This window comes from Odontesthes bonariensis, chromosome 4, assembly GCF_027942865.1.
Source record: "Odontesthes bonariensis isolate fOdoBon6 chromosome 4, fOdoBon6.hap1, whole genome shotgun sequence".
Taxonomy (NCBI): domain Eukaryota; kingdom Metazoa; phylum Chordata; class Actinopteri; order Atheriniformes; family Atherinopsidae; genus Odontesthes; species Odontesthes bonariensis.
The window spans coordinates 6,247,708-6,264,246 of record NC_134509.1 but is presented as its reverse complement, the minus strand read 5'-3'; the positions used below and the strand labels follow the sequence as shown (position 1 = coordinate 6,264,246).

At 42.9% G+C, this 16,539-nt stretch overlaps 2 protein-coding genes across 3 annotated transcripts; one reads left to right on the top strand and one right to left on the bottom strand.

Moving 5' to 3' along the window:
* Window positions 1–997: 997 nt before the first annotated feature.
* On the top strand, window positions 998–11,440 carry atad5b (ATPase family AAA domain containing 5b). 2 transcript variants are annotated; one of them, XM_075462642.1, is made up of 13 exons: window positions 998–1,554; window positions 2,673–2,933; window positions 3,011–3,107; window positions 3,221–3,303; window positions 3,445–3,593; window positions 5,220–5,391; window positions 5,711–5,961; window positions 6,037–6,130; window positions 6,215–6,279; window positions 6,428–6,626; window positions 9,072–10,074; window positions 10,671–10,829; window positions 11,115–11,440. In XM_075462642.1, exons 1-13 carry the CDS (start codon window positions 1,053–1,055, stop codon window positions 11,215–11,217), a joined length of 3,138 nt encoding a protein of 1,045 aa, XP_075318757.1. In that variant the 5' UTR covers window positions 998–1,052; the 3' UTR covers window positions 11,218–11,440. The 2 variants fall into 2 exon arrangements, with proteins under 2 accessions (XP_075318757.1, XP_075318754.1); XM_075462639.1 differs by having other exon boundaries at window positions 2,670–2,933.
* Window positions 11,232–14,994, bottom strand: tefm (transcription elongation factor, mitochondrial). Its single transcript, XM_075462645.1, has 5 exons — window positions 14,860–14,994; window positions 14,105–14,583; window positions 13,668–13,817; window positions 13,383–13,561; window positions 11,232–11,901 (listed from the first exon to the last, which is right to left on the bottom strand). The coding sequence occupies exons 1-5, from the start codon at window positions 14,903–14,905 to the stop codon at window positions 11,637–11,639; spliced, it is 1,119 nt and encodes a 372-aa protein (XP_075318760.1). The 5' UTR covers window positions 14,906–14,994; the 3' UTR covers window positions 11,232–11,636.
* Window positions 14,995–16,539: the final 1,545 nt, after the last annotated feature.

The following is a 16,539-nucleotide window of genomic DNA, read 5'->3' as shown; positions in this document are numbered from 1 at the left end:
GAGCACATGAGAACAGCGAGAGCTCAAAGTGTTAGCAGCACACAGTGTAGTGTGTGACCATTTCAGTAGAAAAGTGAGGAGTTAGTCAGCCTTCAAAGCCTGTGAACTCAGTTTTGTTTAATTCATGTTCGATTTGAGACCAGTGCAGGATGAACAAAGTCTCAAATTCTGAGAAAAGCCAGGTTTACATTATTGGCTGTTTTATGGCTTTGGTTTTAGTCGGACACAGGCCTAGATGCTTTATGGTAGTAACACACCTGTGTGCTTCATCGTGATGTTTATTGTGTTTTGGGATTTTTACATTGCAGTGGTCTATGTTTAAGTGGGAATGCTACCCTAATGTTGTCCTCTGGCAGTCTCCCGTGTTGGTACATTTACTTTCAGGAAACTTTTTGGGGAAACAAATATCGTTGTCAGGTACGGTACAAAACATTCATAAAGGTGCAATAAGGAACATCATACCTCGTTGAGCCCTTCCCACAGAACTGTGACCAATCTAAGCCTAAGTAAAAAAAAAAAAAAGACTAAAGACTAGGTATCACAAGTGGTAAGGTTTTTCATGGGTGAAATAAAAACATTAAGTAAAATATGCCTTCCGTTTCCTGTAAAGACAATTCGCACCGTCAACATTTAGAAACTAATAGTAGGCTTATGTGTGAGGTGAGCCACATAAAAATCTTTTCGGTTCACTTGCTGGTGTTTGAGAGTATCTTTCTGCATAGACGATCTATGTCTGCTCCATAACATGTCGCACATTTAAAACGTCACCGCACCGCAGCGCTGAACATAGACATGATAAAGATATCTTTATATGTCTAAGATGCTGAACGTCAAAATATTTGAGAGTGCGTTGATTTTGTCTCCGGTTTATATTTTAATATTTTTATTTAGTGAAAAATAACACAGAAGTCGACTCCGTATTAAAAATCAAAAACGTTTTTGGCCTAAAACTGACGTCGCACAAATTGACGTTGGCGCTTCGTATTGAGTTGATAGTTTAGCGCCAAATCCAAAATGCTGCCACGTATCTCGTGAGTTTTCAGACTTTTACAATGCGAAACAAACTCAAACGGAGCAACAAAGTCAAGAAAACACTGTCCAAAGGCAAAGACCAGGCGCAAACGTCCGAGGTGATAGTGTTGGTGTCAGAGTCGAGCTGCACTGATGACGAAACCACACAGGAGAGACGTCCAACGGCTGCGAGAGAGGAGAGGAACCCGTGCGGAAAAGGCCTTAAAATTGCACCAATTTTCACACAGCGGAAGACGAACAAACGAAACTCTGATTGGAGCATAGATAAACGAGCCGAAGCCACGCAGAAACCAGCGCGGGGCCCTAAGAATAATGACGTGCTTGAAAGTTCACCCGCAGCGTCCCACCTGACGTCGAAAGAGGGGCGCGTGGTGTCCAGCTGCAGAGCTCAGCTGTCAGCCTCAGCTTTGCACAGCTGTCTGGAAGAAATTCAAACGTCCAATCCCGCACTTCCGGTCCAAACTGTGTTCAGTGCGTTGCAGAAGAAAGCGAGTGAGAGGCTGCAGGAGGATGAGTCTGCAGGTGAGCAGCAGTGTTGTATAAAGTACTGAAATCTCACACTCAAGTAAAAGTACAGGTACAACCTCATATGACTTTGGTAAATGTTACTTGAGTTAAAGTCTTAAAGTATCCGAAACGTCTTGTACTGTAGTATGAGAATTACTGTAAAAATAGATGTACTTAAGTAATGTAATGAAAAGTATAAGTAAAAAGTAAACAAGGCAAATGCAGTTTGAATGACATTTTTTATATTTTGGTAAACTTTGAAAGTCAAATACACTTAAAATCTACACACAACCAAGTGCAGGCAAAATTTAGACCAGGTTTAGACAGAAAATACAAACTTTGTGAACCTTTAAGTTTTTCTTCTTCAAGTAAGGTCAGTGCTGAAAATGAGGCGTACATTACACCATTAAGAAAAAAATGAAACAAAAGAGGCTGCTACTGTTATTGCCATCATTATAAACAAAATTTAAAGAAAAAAATAGGAGAAAACTGAAGCTTATCTGGCATCTGAGGAGGGAGTCCAGTTTGAAACCCCTTTTGTAAACCTTTCTAAAAAATAAATAAAATAACTCAGTACAGAAAATGCGGCCAACATCACCAAGAAAAAAAGCTGTTACGATTACTGTACTTCACAAGCTATAGGAGGTGCACACACAACCGGTCATTATACAAAAGAAAAAAAGAATTGGGAGGGAACTGCAGCTTATCTGGCATCTGAAGAGGAAAACCTTTTTTGTAAAACTACCTTAAAACCTAAAAAAGGGGAGTTTCTGTAAGATAGAATTTCCACGTCTTTGGGCAGGCATAACATGCATGGGGTCAAAACACTGTTTTTTTTCTCTCTCTCTTTTTTTTGTAACAAGTAACTAAACCGAACAATGAAAATGTATTGGAGTAAAAGTATGCAATTAAGTTCGGAAATATAGTGAAGTAAAAGTGAAAGTTGTCAAAAGATTTTAAACTCAAGGAAAGTAAAAAAGTATTCCAAAATATACTTAAGTACAGTAGTGAAGTATTTTTACTTCGTTACTATACAACACTGCTTAGCAGTCTGGCTTTGCACCTATTTGGGTGGGCAAAGTGCGTCATTTTAACCGTTTCACCGCTATGCTTTCCTTTTGTCTCCAAAGCAGGACACTCTTTGCACCCACATTCCTCGCAGAACCCCTTAAAAGAGAAGAGAAAACGGGAAAATGAGATCTCTGCTGCGAGGTTACCGAAGCGCCCCAGGTGTAGTTTTTCTGCAGAGGCCGGGATGGGTCACCGTCACCTGGCAGGAAAAGATGTCCCGGAAAGGTCTGCCCTCACAGAGGCCAGAGGCAGTAAGCTGAGGCTGAAGCAGCAAAGTGTGCCAGACTCTGGGTTACTCAAAGGCTCTGACACCGCCCACAGAGGTAGAGCTTTTCACATACTCATCGGTTTTTATTCCCCATTTAAAATTGGAGAAAATAATCTCTTTTTTTTTGTCTAGATTCTTATGTTGAAGATGTGCTTTGGACAGACAAGTACAGTCCCAAACAGTCAAGTGAAGTCATTGGTAACGCTGCCTCTGTGACTAAACTGCTCAGGTGGATTTTACTTAGCTGCACTATTCCACTGTTACATTAGACTTAAAATAAGCACGAGGATAATAATTCCTCTTGTTTGTTTATTTCATCGGATCCTTTCCTCCGGAGTTCAGCTGGTTGAAGAAGTGGAAACTCCGAGCCGACAGCGATGAGAGGAGGAAAATGGAGGAAATGAAACGAGAAGGAGGCGGCGATGGTAAGAACTGGAAATTCTGTCGGTTTGGTCCTGTGATGGACCGACGGGGTCTGCTGTGATGAGCTCCAGTCCTGAACAGGATGAAGTGTGTAAAAAGAGCCGGTAAATGAACTGAATAGTAAAAACCTTCCTCCTGTGCAGATTCATGGGACTGTGGAGACTTCCAGGGCGAAGCCGGGTCAGGGAACGGAGGCCAGGAGCCACTGTGCAACACCGTGCTGATCACAGGACCTTCGGGCGTGGGCAAGACTGCCACAGTGTATGCCTGTGCTCAGGAACTCGGCTTCAAGGTGGGAATTTGCTGATGGAGCTCTAAAGGCTCACAGTTGAAGTTGACAGTTTCAACGCTGTTTTTTTTTTTTTTTACTTTAAAACAAGTGAAGAGCCTAATGTTCACTCAAAATGGATGGCTTGGTTTGACATTAAAGTCCCAGTTGAATTTTTCTCTTCCCGTTCCATTTAAAGGTGATAGAGAAAGGTTGAATGGGGCATTAATCCTTGTTCTGTGATGTGATATGTAGCCCAAAAAAAATTGGTTGGGTCTGTAATGGCTCAGAACCTGCCTAAAAGGCTCTGAAACAGCTATGTTACTATGCTGGGTTTAGAATGCTTCGTTTGCCCTTATTGGCGTCGTTTCAGAGCTTATCTGGCAACCTCATTATGAAATGCAGGTAGGTGTTGGCGCTATTCGGTTGCCGTTGCTTGATTGGCTGCCCTTGCTCTCACTGAAAAGAAAGCTCATTCCCTTTAGATGAACAAGCCAGAGCTAACGTGCAATTCTTACAACAGGAATATGGCACAGCACACATTTAAAACAAAATAAAATGTAATACTTAAGCCCTATTCGGACGGGACTAGTTCAATGGGGGGGGCGTATGGTAATGTTGGTTAACCAGACGACGCCAGGGAGAAGAAATGACCAATTCGGACGGGACAAGAAATCCCTGTACTATTCATCTAACATGGGAGGAGTTGTTGGTTACGCACAACCGTCACATCCTGGATGCCATGCACGTCTTCATTTCACTTCCGTAAACCCCATCTGTAAACAGATATGGCGCCGACCATGCGTGCTTGCAAGCAGCGCTTCATCCAGAACCTCCATGTTTGCAAACAGACACCTAATTGTTTCTCTCTTTAAAAGGATGTGACGGCATAGTCCGTACTTATTACCGAAGGTCGCATTCGCATGGGATTAGTATTACCTATGGTAGATACTCCGGACCGTTTCACAGGAGGTAGAATTCTCGGCAAAGTTTACCGACATACTCCGCTATCTTTACTGACATGGCGCGTTCGGACGGGACTAGATTTCCCGGTTATTATTACTTTACCCCAGGTCCCCCCATTAAACTAGTCCCGTCCGAATAGGGCTTTACAGGCTGTACTGATTGCTGGGGTTGATTTTGTTGCAAAGTCGGAACTGAACCTCTACTGAGCATTAAATTCCGACTGAAGCCTGCTCTGAATCGTGCAAGGTTTGTGAAACTGTACTCTGTGAAATGCGCAGAGCAAAGGAAAAGTCGGCGGTTGTATGTACTGGGGATGCTGTTAAAAATCAATAAAAGCCACTGATCGCGAACATTGCTTTCCGGGGGAAGAATATGTAACGATCGTAGTCTGCTTTCACAGCCTTGGAAGGCACACCTGTTTCTGTTTCTCGCCAAAGGGGCGTGTCTGAAAGGGGGTGGCTGTGGATTTAGCTGTGGGGGGGGGCGAATGCGCCAAAAGATACGTCACTTAATGCTCAAACACGGATTTGCCCATTTTCTGGCGGCAATTCAAAAAAGAGGGAGTACTTGAAACAGAGGTTCTGACACTTGCTGGCACTTCGTGTGTACTCCCCACAGCGGGGAGACTCAGAACTAACACCAAAAACGTGAAAAAGATGATTTTGATTCTCTATCCCATTTAAGGTGTTTGAGGTGAACAGCTCCTCACAGCGCAGCGGCCGCCAGCTTCTGTCCCAGCTGAAGGAGGCGACCCAATCTCACCTGGTGGAGATTTCAGGAAAAGACCCGCTGAAACCAGCGTACTTCAGCAACTACACGGCCAGCGGCTGCACTCTCAAATCCGAGGCTTTACCCGGTAGGATGCAGTAGATGAGGACGGCTCAGTCTGTCCATATACTGCCATGGGAAAGAGAAAAAGAAAAAAAAAACAAGCACACCCCGTTTCACTGCTTTCCTTCGTTTAGAACAAAACTTCAGTGAGTCCTCAACAGATCTTAAAATTGGGTCGATACAGCCTCAGACAGCAACACAACATATTTGACTGCATCTTTATTTGTTTAACAAAAACTAGCCCGTAGAACCACCTTTAAACGGGATAACTTGTTGTAATTGACTCCTGTATAATGTCATCAGTCTCAGCCTGTTTTTTCTTTTTTTTTTTTTCTCTTTAACAGGAAAAATGGCATGTCCTAAAAATGCCACCACCACCTTAAAAAAGAGGCCAGCGCGGAACTCCAGCACCACAGGCCGCAAGATGAAAGCTAAACCAGCAGCTGTCACTTTGGCTCACTACTTCAGGATGAGGGACAAGGCAGATCACTTCCGTTTTGGTGGCACGTCCCCAGCTGGAAAATCACCACCCGACCGGGATCCAACGGTGCCACGGAGCAAAAAGACCGCCACCTCCCTCATTCTGTTTGAAGAGGTAAACCACCTGGTGACGCCACGCTGTGAGAAGTTACCAGATGTTTTGTTCTCAGCTGACTGTCCGCTCCCACAGGTTGATATCGTATTTGAGGAGGACGTCGGTTTCCTCGCGGCCATCAAGGCTTTCATGACGACCACCAGAAGGCCAGTTATTCTGACCACAAGTGGTAAATCCACTACACACAGGCGGCGTGATGACACACTTGAGATTTTGTGATTCACCTGTGATGAACAACGACTGTCTTCCTTAGATCCATCCTTCAAAGAAAGATTTGACTGCAGCTTGGAGGAAATTGTCTTCAAAGCTCCATCAGCAGTGAGTTGCCTTGATATCCTTTTCTAGCTTCAGTGGAAACTGCCTGTATGTGTCTGGTAGTAGCACTTTGTGCCCCCCCCCAAAAAAAAGATCCCCCCCAACCACACTGTGACCCAGATTGTCCTAAACATACTCCATCTATCTAAAGGTGAATGTATGCAGTTACCTCCAGCTAGTGTGTGTGGCTGAGAACGCTCGACTGGATTATGACGATGCGAGCAGCCTCCTGAAACTCACCGGTGGTGATGTCAGACGCTGCCTGTTGCAGCTGCAGCTCTGGGTCCACAGTGGCAGAGGATCAGCATCTCAGACTGAAGGGTTCCCCAAAGAATCGGTCTGTCCACAGCGTAAGCTTCCCTGTCAAAAATCTACAGCGCTGTGCAAAAAGTATGCAGAAAGCCACCCCTCGTTTCTTTATATTTAGCTTCCGAGTAGCAAGACTTTCTTGTTAGCTTTTAAAGCGGTTTCGAGCACTAGTCCTTTCAGGCTTTCTGAAGGTCATTCAAAGCTTTTGTTCAGACACTCGGCTGCTGTATGTTTGTTTTTTGTTGTTTTTTTTTTAAAATCTTTTTATGGAGAAAAAGAAACAAGAGTAGTGACAATGACTTATCGGTAAGGTTACATAAGATTTATCTTTTTCTTTTTTCTTAAACACACAGAACACCCACCAACCCCGACTGGACCAATATAATAATAAGAATTAAAGTTTTAGATACACCTGAATAAAATTAAAACACAAATAAATGGGCTCAAGCCACAATACTCTAATGACTACTGACATCTTCTAGCTTAGTCTATCAGTGTGTTGGAAGTTCTTGAAGATTACTAAAGTATGACAGAAGAGGTTCCCAGACTGACTGAAATTTGTCTCAGCCTCTTATTGCAAATTTAATCTTCTCCAAATATAAAAATAACATAACATCTTTTAGCCATTGTGCTGCAGTGGGTGGGATATTTGATTTCCAATTAAGCAATATTAGTCTTCGTACAAGCAAAGAAACAAATGCTGTGATGTTGAGTTGCTTCTTAGTCAAGCTTATGTCCTCATTTGGTACACCGAATAATGTAATTCATTGCACAAGGTTGTAAAGTAACTCCAAGGACATTAGACAGTATGTCAAATATGGCCGACCAGTACCCAGATAGCTTATGGCTAGACCAAAACATATGTGTCAGATCTGCCACACCAGCATGACATCTGATACAACTGCTATTGACATTTGGATAAAAGGAGGATATTTTCGCTCTACTCCAATGTAGGCGATGTACCACCTTAAACTGAATCAGACCCAGTCTTGCACAGGAGGTGCTACTATTCACTCTATTCAGAACTGCAGTCCAAAGCTTTTCTGAGATTTCAGTTCCAAGTTCCTTCTCCCAGCCAGATCTGATCCTGTCCATCTTGGCATTGTCCATTGACATGATCCTTGTGTAAGAAAGTGCTGTAAAACCCTTCAGCCAAAAGGGAACTTCCAAAATTAAATCTACAAGTGACTTAGTGGGAAGGTTAGGAAACGGTGGGCTATGGCTCTTAGCAAAGTGACGGGTTTGAAAGTAGCGAAATAGGTCCTTTTGTTGGAGGTCATATTTGAGACGCAAATCATTGAAGCTAGAAAAGGTTCCATCTACGTACAGCTCACCAAACCTCATGATCCCTTTACTATGCCATGCTACAAAGGTTTGGTCCAATTTGGCTGGTAAGAAGTTGTGATTGTTACACAGCGGGTTATGAATCAAAAGAGTTTCCCTCAAGTTGTTCTGCCTCCTAAATTGAGACCATATTTTGAGTGGAGATGACCTAAGGGTTAGCTGTAAACTGTAAAGTCTTCATATGAAGATTCGATGATCGGCTGCTGTATGTTAAGCCACTTAACGCTGACCTAAAAATCATTCAAGAAAAAGGCACCTAATTAAAGGGATTAAACTTTTTACAGACAACTTAGAGAACCCATTTTAAATCGTATCTTCAGGCGTTTTTTTTTTGTTTTTTTTTACTAGCAGCCTGTCGCAAGGACACTTATTTTTGTTCCCATTTCTTTAGTTGCATTTATGGAAGATGGAAAATATAGCTGTTGCTATTAGCTGAAAACCTGGAATATCCATGTCATGTGGCATTAAAACAAAATTCAGGAAACAGAACAAGTAGAGGACAAAAACGATTACTTAAAGATATTAGCTCAAGCAGATTAACATTTTTTAATGGGACACCCTGAAGAAATGGGGGGGACAAACACCTGGTACAGGACTTGAGAGATACGTCTGATCCATCTACCGTTCACCGAGGCCTCACCAGAAACGGTCTCCCTGGAAGGGTGGCTGTCAAGAAGCCAAACTTAAGAAAGGGAAACGGGGAAAAAAGGCTGAGGTATGCCAAATGACACAAGAAGTGGACTGAAGACAAATAGCGACAGGTTTTAGGGTGATGAATCCTCCCCAGAGCCTGGACCTCAATATTATTGAAGCAGTGTGGGGAGCAAAAGGCAGCCAACATCCAGAGAAGAGCTTTGAATGTCCTTCAAGAAGCCTGGAGAACTATTCCTGAAGACTCCTTAAAGAAAGCTCGTCTAAGAGGGTTCAGGCTGAGTTGGAGAGTTAAGGTGCTCAGACCAAATACTGATTGTCAAGCTCATTAGAATTGTGTAAACTTTTTTTCTGGCTATAGGTCTATAAATAAGGGGTTGGCTCAAAACTCTTGCAAAGTACAATATGTGTGTAATATTGTTGTTTAAATAACTCCGTACAATAGTACAGATTTCCAGCACTTTTGTTTTATTTTTTATTCCCACATGCAGACTTAGAAGCCGCAGAAGGAAGCGGTTCAGACGCGCAGCTTCCTCCGTACCAAACAGGCTGCTCTGCTGAAATGTTGGGTCTCTACGCTGTAACCCCACACCACCTTCTGGAATTTTTAAAAGCAAGTATATTCCCCATCTTCCCATTACTCTCTTATCTTTTCTCCCTCAAACGCTCCTCACCACTCAGTAGTTTGTCTTTGATTCTTCAGCACGGGTCCCGGTCTGAAATGGGCACGAACAAGCTCCTGAAACTCCTATCCGAGAGCTGGAGAAGAGGCGTTCCCCTTCTCTATTCAAACTTTGAGCTTCTTCTGTCCCTCGGAGGCAAGGGAACCTCGGCACAGCGCCTGCACAAAGTATCCGATCCTTGGCCGCAGAGCGAGCCACGACCCTCTGGCAGGTATCTTCACACCGAACAGCTGAACAGAAATATTTGTCCAGAGGTTCGTGTGACCTACGGCGCATCTGTCAGTAGTCGCTCCCGGCTGAGCCGAAAGAAGCCCGTAGTCTGTGACGCCCAGTCGTCTTCCAGTTTGACCAACAAACCTCAAAGAACAACATCATCATCAAACGCAACTCCAACTGGAGCTCAGAGTTCAAGCGAACAAACTAATCAAAAGGCAGACAAAGGGCAAACCGACTGTTTAGACGCCCTGAAGGACTTCTATGATCTCATGTCGTATGTTGACACCACCCTGTCAGGTGCAGGGCCGCTTGTTTCAGGTTCACGGATGCCCGAAACGTTTGTCTGGACAGGAGCAGCGATAAAGGACGGTTTGTTGGACGAGGTGAACGAGGACGAAACCGGCAGTAGAAGCCAAGGGACGCTTCTGGATATTAAGGCTGCCGTGGAGGGTCTGGGCTGTCGCCTTTGCTGGCGGAGAGTGTCTGAGACTTGGACTGAAGACCTGGAGGACAAACGGTGGGAGAGACGGACCACACGTGCCTCTGCTGAAAGACAAAGCCTCAGCTTTACTTTTCGACCTCTGTGTGCACCATGGTGAGCGTGCTCTTCCATTTAACATCTGAACGCTGATTCAAATAGTCCAGTCGAGTCCTCCAGCTTTCTGAAGTCATTTGGACGTTAAAGCTTCAGTTGTGTTCTTTTCCTCCTTTTTTTTTTTTTTTTTTTTAAATCTCTCAGCAGCATGAAAAGGTTTGGTCGAAATTTCTTCAAGGCCGAAGTTAAAGACGAAACAATCAAATCAATATTTTAGGCGAGATGAGTTGGTTTGTTTTTACTTGTTTAAAGTAAGGGGGGGCACCATTCTGTGGTTTAGACACTCCAAGAGTTTTAAATTGACACTGATTTGCTCTAACGGGCTGAGGCTGTTCTCAACAATGCCATGCAGCAGGAACAGTGGTATTCCAGATACTGGAAGACTTTAGCAGAACGAATTAAACAAACAAGATCCTTAGCTGGATACAGAAAAGTATTTACAAGCTGTGATGCTTATCCAATGGTTTTTGGGGTATTACCAAATTTTCTTTCTTCTTCCTACATCATTATTTATTCAGCGATCTTTGTTTTTTTTTTTGGGGGGGGGGCGATTACAACTGTGCTGGAGTCTTTTACATCTGCACCTGTCTCTCCAGTGTGTCCCAGAGGAGGTTCAGACTGAGCAGGATGGTGCACGGCAGCAAAGGCTACAGCCTGCTGGGGAACCGACAGGCCATCAGCGTGGACTACATGCCGTTCCTTCGCTCCATCTGGCGCTCCACTCGTGCACTGCAGCAAAAAGGAGAGCCAACAAGGTGGCCCTGATGTCATACGTGTTCCTTTTTAAGAGGTCTTCAGTTCAGACTGTGAATCATTCAGAATTTGTGCCGTTTAAAAATGATGGAAATGTACATCATAATTAAACCTTAAATATCAATTACAAATAGTGTTATTTAAATCTTTTAAGTCATTGTTGGAGTAAATAATTTGCTCCAAGTATTAAATTATTAGTTAAAACGACCCCTAAAAATTTGACTTGGTACCTTAATTTGACGTCCATCCTTTGTGGTGAAATTCTAATGATTTATCCCCCTCATCAGGTGTCAGAACTACCTGAGCAGCTCACTCTTGGGCCTCTCAAAATCAACCATGGAGCTCCTGGCAGAAGATTTCACTTTAAGAAACGATCGGAAGAACTATTGAACCATTCACCGAAATATTGTCAAAATGAATTTATTGCAGCTGAGAAGAGAAATCAGGTTTTATTCCCACTTTAGTGCAATTGTGAAATGCTAATAAATATCTATTTTTATATATTATATGGTTCCGGTCCTGGTTTGGGTACGCGGTGACACCCGTGTAACACCTGGGGGGGTTAATCCACTAAAAGTTTTTTCCAACACACACCAACAGGAGTGAGGAGACAGCAGGTAGATGGCAAACACTGACTTAAAAAAAAAAAAAATACTTTGTCAGCATTCTAGGTAAGGGAACATTCAGGTTTTTTTTTTTTTTTTACGTAATATTAATCCCATCGAATGTGTTCATGAACGTTCCAAAGGGCTGACAATGCAGCTCAGGAGGTAGCATGACGTTGTGCGTGAAATTAGTCCAGGAAGCATCTAAGAGGAAGATTCGCCGAGAAGCTCATAGAAGGTCAAGGCCTGAAGCAACGCGTCGCACAGCTCCTCCCCTCCTCTTCTGCTTCCCATTTGAAAGTGGTGCCTGTATCTGACCAGCAGCTCGCGGGGAAAGTTTATCCTGGGAAGCTTCTGTGTCACCGACTCGGTCATCAGCTGCCGCACCGCCTGCGCCCCGCTGGTGCGGGACTCCCCCACCATCAGTCCAAAGTGGCGTCCAACGGCGGTCCTCATCATGTTGAGAACCCTGCGGAGGAAAGAGGCGGAATTATTTATGCATCTACTGTTTCCGAGGCTTAAAATGTGCAGGAGTAAAAGCAAAGCTGAAAAGCTTAACCTCAGATTGAGCACATTAGGTAGTAAATGTCACTAAAAATGTAGTAGACTGTTGGCAGTCACTGATTAAATTATCATATATAAATAATCCCAGCAATTGTTTTAAAATATACAAAATGTCATGAAGATAAACTTCATAAGCAAATATGACAAATAATAACTTGGATATAGTTCCAAGTGAAGCTCTTATGCACCGAGCTGTAACTGACCGCCAGGCACATCTCTTGTATTTTCGGTGTATGCACCCCGTTGGCTCCGTCTGACTATTTTATTTCAGTTGATAAACTTGTGAAAGGCATTACTGGAGAATCTGGTAAATATTTGCTCTTTGGCTCCCCAACGGTTTTGGTTTGTGACGCCACCGTCGAGAAAAAAAATGTCTGAGCCCTGCACACGCACAGCCAATACATGAAAATTTGTTTTCAAGCTGAGGAGGCTGACAAATATGTAAATGTAGGGCAATGTTCCAGGGCAAAAACAAGAATAACAAAAATAAGACTACATACTTTTATATACTATGATATTAGTGGTATATAAAAAAAATTAAAAAAAACACTTGCAAAAGACCTGCCAGTCTACAATAGAACTGATGAGTCTTCATCTATTAAGCTGAGATAACAACAAAGTAATAACTTGTATTGCGTATTTTAGGTTAGTTGTGATACGGACCACTAAAGTTATTGACTGGAGCACATAAACATGTTTCAGTGCTTTTTATAAACTGAATCAACCACTTCTTCAACCACCTTTGATGCACAGCTGGGGAGGAAAGGGTTTTTGTTATCTAGCTGTTGGCCTGATGCGTTACTGTGAAGACTTCGGGTACAGTGTACGCTGGGCTGGAAACAAAAATTGTGGGCTGCAGTATCTGAGTCCCCAGGTACTACAAGGCAGCTTCAGAAATGTGCAAAATGAAGGTTGGTGTACTTCAAAATGAGTCTGAAGCACATAGTTGGAAGGTTCTCTATTGTCTCTTTAAATCAGCCTCGTGTCAGCCAGAAAATGAGAGGGGAAGTGACACTAATGACAAAAAGCAAGCTTGCAAAATATCTTCTAATTTGCCAACCTCAGTTCTCTAAAATAAATACTAAGACTTCCTGATCCCCTTTTTGTGAAAAAAAAAAAAAGGTCTGGGTGGGGTGACAGATACCTAGGTGGGTTTTTTTAGATTGAAAATTTCCTTTGCATTAGGTTACCAACTAAACCCATTCCATACCTTTAGTGTCAACAAAGTTGAGCACTTTGTTACACTGTTTCTTAACTTTGGTGCCATAAAAACACACCAATGAAGGGTGGTAATTAAATTTAACTGACGCAATAGTGACCACGCATTCAGGTATCTACAGGTCGAGTTAACTACATTTTTTACTGAAATCTAATTTGTTTTCCAACCTGGGAGGAACATTGGATTCTGGCGGGGACATTTTGGGCTCCAGCAGAGCAAACAGCATGGCCTCCACGGTCCTCATATGGGCCATGACGGGGAACAGAGTTGTATTCTGGACTGAGATGGAGGGTTTCTCTATTAAGTAGAAGTCCGCTGGTGGGAGGAGGCCCACGACTGATGAGACCTGATAGCAGAGAAGAGAAATAACATGCCGTTTAGTTGGACAGGAGTTAAGAACAAAATCAAAAGGCAACATGGTAGTTCACAAGTATTACAGTGTATGTACTCACATCATTCAAATATGCAGATGCCATGTACGGCCCTTTCAAGAAATTAGGGCACACAAGGTGCTGCCAATCCAATACCATCATTCCACGGTCCACATGTGCCCAGGCGATTTTATCCGTCCCACATACTATTGATACTATGGAATTGGCATCCTGAGTAAACAAATGCAGAGCCGTGACATGCGATGGTAGCAAATTATCCTTCCTTTACGTTCCATAACACTTTTTAATGCACAGCTGAAAAGCATTAACACAAACTAGCATTAAGACTATTACAACAAGGGATCAGCAATCCGACACAAAAGGGGTCACTTGAGTAATCTTGGTTTGAAGACAGCCATGTTGAACAAATCCTGCAGTTCTAACTAGGACTGTAGAGTGTTAAAGATATAGGTGCATAGTGGTGACCACTAACCACATACACAGGAGCAGAGACTCACCTCCAACCAGGACCTGTCCACCTCTGGCCTGATAAACTTAGCCAGTTGTATCTTCACTTTCTTCTCCTTAACCGGGTTGAGAATGGAGTGAAAGACCGTGACAGCACTTTTGTGCTTCAGCAGCGGCACATTCACCACACTTTCCAGGGTTTTAAAGGGTCCATTTTTGGTTCTGTAGTCGACTATGTTGAGCGACTTGCGACCTCTCAGCAGCTTTATGCTGTCCAGCTCCGACTGGGCGGCGTTATTGAGGAGCTGGAGGATGACTTCTCGTTGTTTGGAGGTGAAGCAGGCGTCCAGGGTTCTGCTGTCGCCCTCCTTGCAGGGCTCAGTGGTGAGAGTGGCGTTCATAGTCTCGAAACCTGCCACGGGGACCCGGCTCCTCCAGCAACATGTGCACTGGAGGTAACGCAGCTCCAGTTCAGGGAGGGAGCCATGCCGGGGGCGACGGAGTAACCCGGGCTGTCCCGCACACTGAGCTGCAGAGCAACGAGGGAGCCGTCTCAGAAATGTGTTGAAATCAGACAGAAGGCTACACGGCACGCGACTGCTTTAACTTTTATCTTATTGAAAACACACGTCAAGCTAAAATGTGTGGGAAACAAAATAAAACGCTCTAAAATGGATACTTCAGACACTAAAGTGTGTTACACTTGCTTTGTAGCCACCTAGCTACATTGCTTGTCACTGGATTCAAATCTAAAAAAGAAAAAAAAACAAGTAATAAAACTATTAGTTTTTCTACAGATACTAACCTCTCTGGACGACCGACGACAGGATCCGCCTAACGACCCACATCATCGTTCATTTAAATTTACATTCAGTCTTTTGCGTTACAGCATTGTGTAAGTTTAACAACCTTGCCCTGAGATTGTTTGGTGTCCGACGGTTCAACCGTCCGGCGTGAAACAGAAAGTGACGTCACTCGCATTCGTTCCGGAGGATTTCTTCCCTGTTTTATTCGACCATGGTAAAACAAAGTCAAAGGTGCACGGCGTCACTTAGTGTATGAGAGTGTGAAGAGTTCAAACACAAAATCTTGTTTCTGATTCCTTCCTTGCCGAGGGGCAGGTGCACCTTTTTATTTTGATACATTGTTAACATCAGGATAGATGTCAATTCTTCTCATTGGAAGTGGTCACGTGATCAACTACTGGCTGCATCTTGACATTAGGACTTGGCTCAATCGCATTATTGTATCTCTGCACTGATTCTATACCAAAATGCATGGAAACATGTACTGTAAGCCTATATCACAAGTATTTCAGTAGCTTCGGAGCCTTTAGTTTGAAATGAAACAAATCATAGACCTTCAATAAAGATAAAAAATCTCAGCTTTGATTTAAGTATATGTCGAAACAGAAGGAACTCCAAGGGAGGTATAATCGTGACAAGTGCTGTACAGATTAAAAGAGTCCTCTGTTTCAGTTTTGCATATGCATGTAGTATTGATTACAGCATAGTATATTTGAGTTTCTATTTTACCTTTTGTTTTATTCTTATATAGTTATTTTAATATTAATCATGTCCTAGGTTTTATTCCCTGGCTTTGTTATTGTTTTATTGTTTTTATTGTTTTATATTATTGTTGTTTTTGCATTGTTCTTGTGTTTTATGCCTTGTATTTCGTGTTGTTCTCATGTACAGCACTTTGTTTCAGCACGGCTGTGTTAAAGGGCTTTATAAATAAAGTTGAGTTGAGTTGAGTTGAGGTTTTAATAATACATTTGCATTCAAGTTTATGACATTTTAACTACTGATTTAGTGGTATTACTACAGCTTCACCATCTTAGCTAAGTAAAACCTACTGTAAAAATCTACTCATCCTGCTGTAAGAGGCCTACTTTACTTATATTTTAACTTTACATTATACTTATATACATCTACTAAGCTAACTAACATATTTTCCAAACAGAGCGCTTCGCTCTCAGACTGCAGGTTTACTTGAGGTTCCCAAAGTTCCTAAAAGTAGAATGGGAGACAGAGCCTTCAGTTTTCAGGCCCCTCCTTTGTGTAACCAGCTGCCAGTATACGTCTGGGAAGCAGACATCCCTCTACCTTTAAGATTAGGTTCAAAACTTTTTAATAAAGCTTATTGTTAGGGATGGCTCAGGTGACCCTGAAACATCCCATAGTTAAACTGCTACAGGCCTAGACTGCTGGGGGCCTCTTATGTCACACCTTTCCTCACTTTGCTCTCTTTTTTTTCCCCACTTAATTTCTCATATGACATTCTGTACATTTGGCATTATTGTTGTCATTAACTTGTGTTTTCCTGTCTCAACAGGTATCCTTTGAATGGTGTTGTGGTGTTTGTTGTCCCCTCTTTTCTGGTCCTCCCAAACCCCAGCTGGTCAAGGCGGATGGCCACCCTTCCTGGTTCTGGTTCTACCAGAGGTTTGTTCATGTTAAAGGGAGTCGTTTCTCTCCACAGT

What these genes read in the sequence shown, in the direction of transcription:
- atad5b (XM_075462639.1), top strand. Translation starts at nt 1,053, where the DNA reads ATGCGAAACAAACTCAAACGGAGCAACAAAGTCAAGAAAACACTGTCC. An exon ending in CCCTCATTCTGTTTGAAGAG is followed by an intron (nt 5,962 to 6,036) that starts GTAAACCACCTG and finishes CCGCTCCCACAG; the next exon opens with GTTGATATCGTATTTGAGGA. An exon ending in AGAATCGGTCTGTCCACAGC is followed by an intron (nt 6,627 to 9,071) that starts GTAAGCTTCCCT and finishes TCCCACATGCAG; the next exon opens with ACTTAGAAGCCGCAGAAGGA.
- tefm (XM_075462645.1), bottom strand. Translation starts at nt 14,905, where the DNA reads ATGATGTGGGTCGTTAGGCGGATCCTGTCGTCGGTCGTCCAGAGAG. An exon ending in GTCGTCGGTCGTCCAGAGAG is followed by an intron (nt 14,584 to 14,859) that starts GTTAGTATCTGT and finishes GTTGCTCTGCAG; the next exon opens with CTCAGTGTGCGGGACAGCCC. An exon ending in GAATCCAATGTTCCTCCCAG is followed by an intron (nt 11,902 to 13,382) that starts GTTGGAAAACAA and finishes TTTCCTCCGCAG; the next exon opens with GGTTCTCAACATGATGAGGA.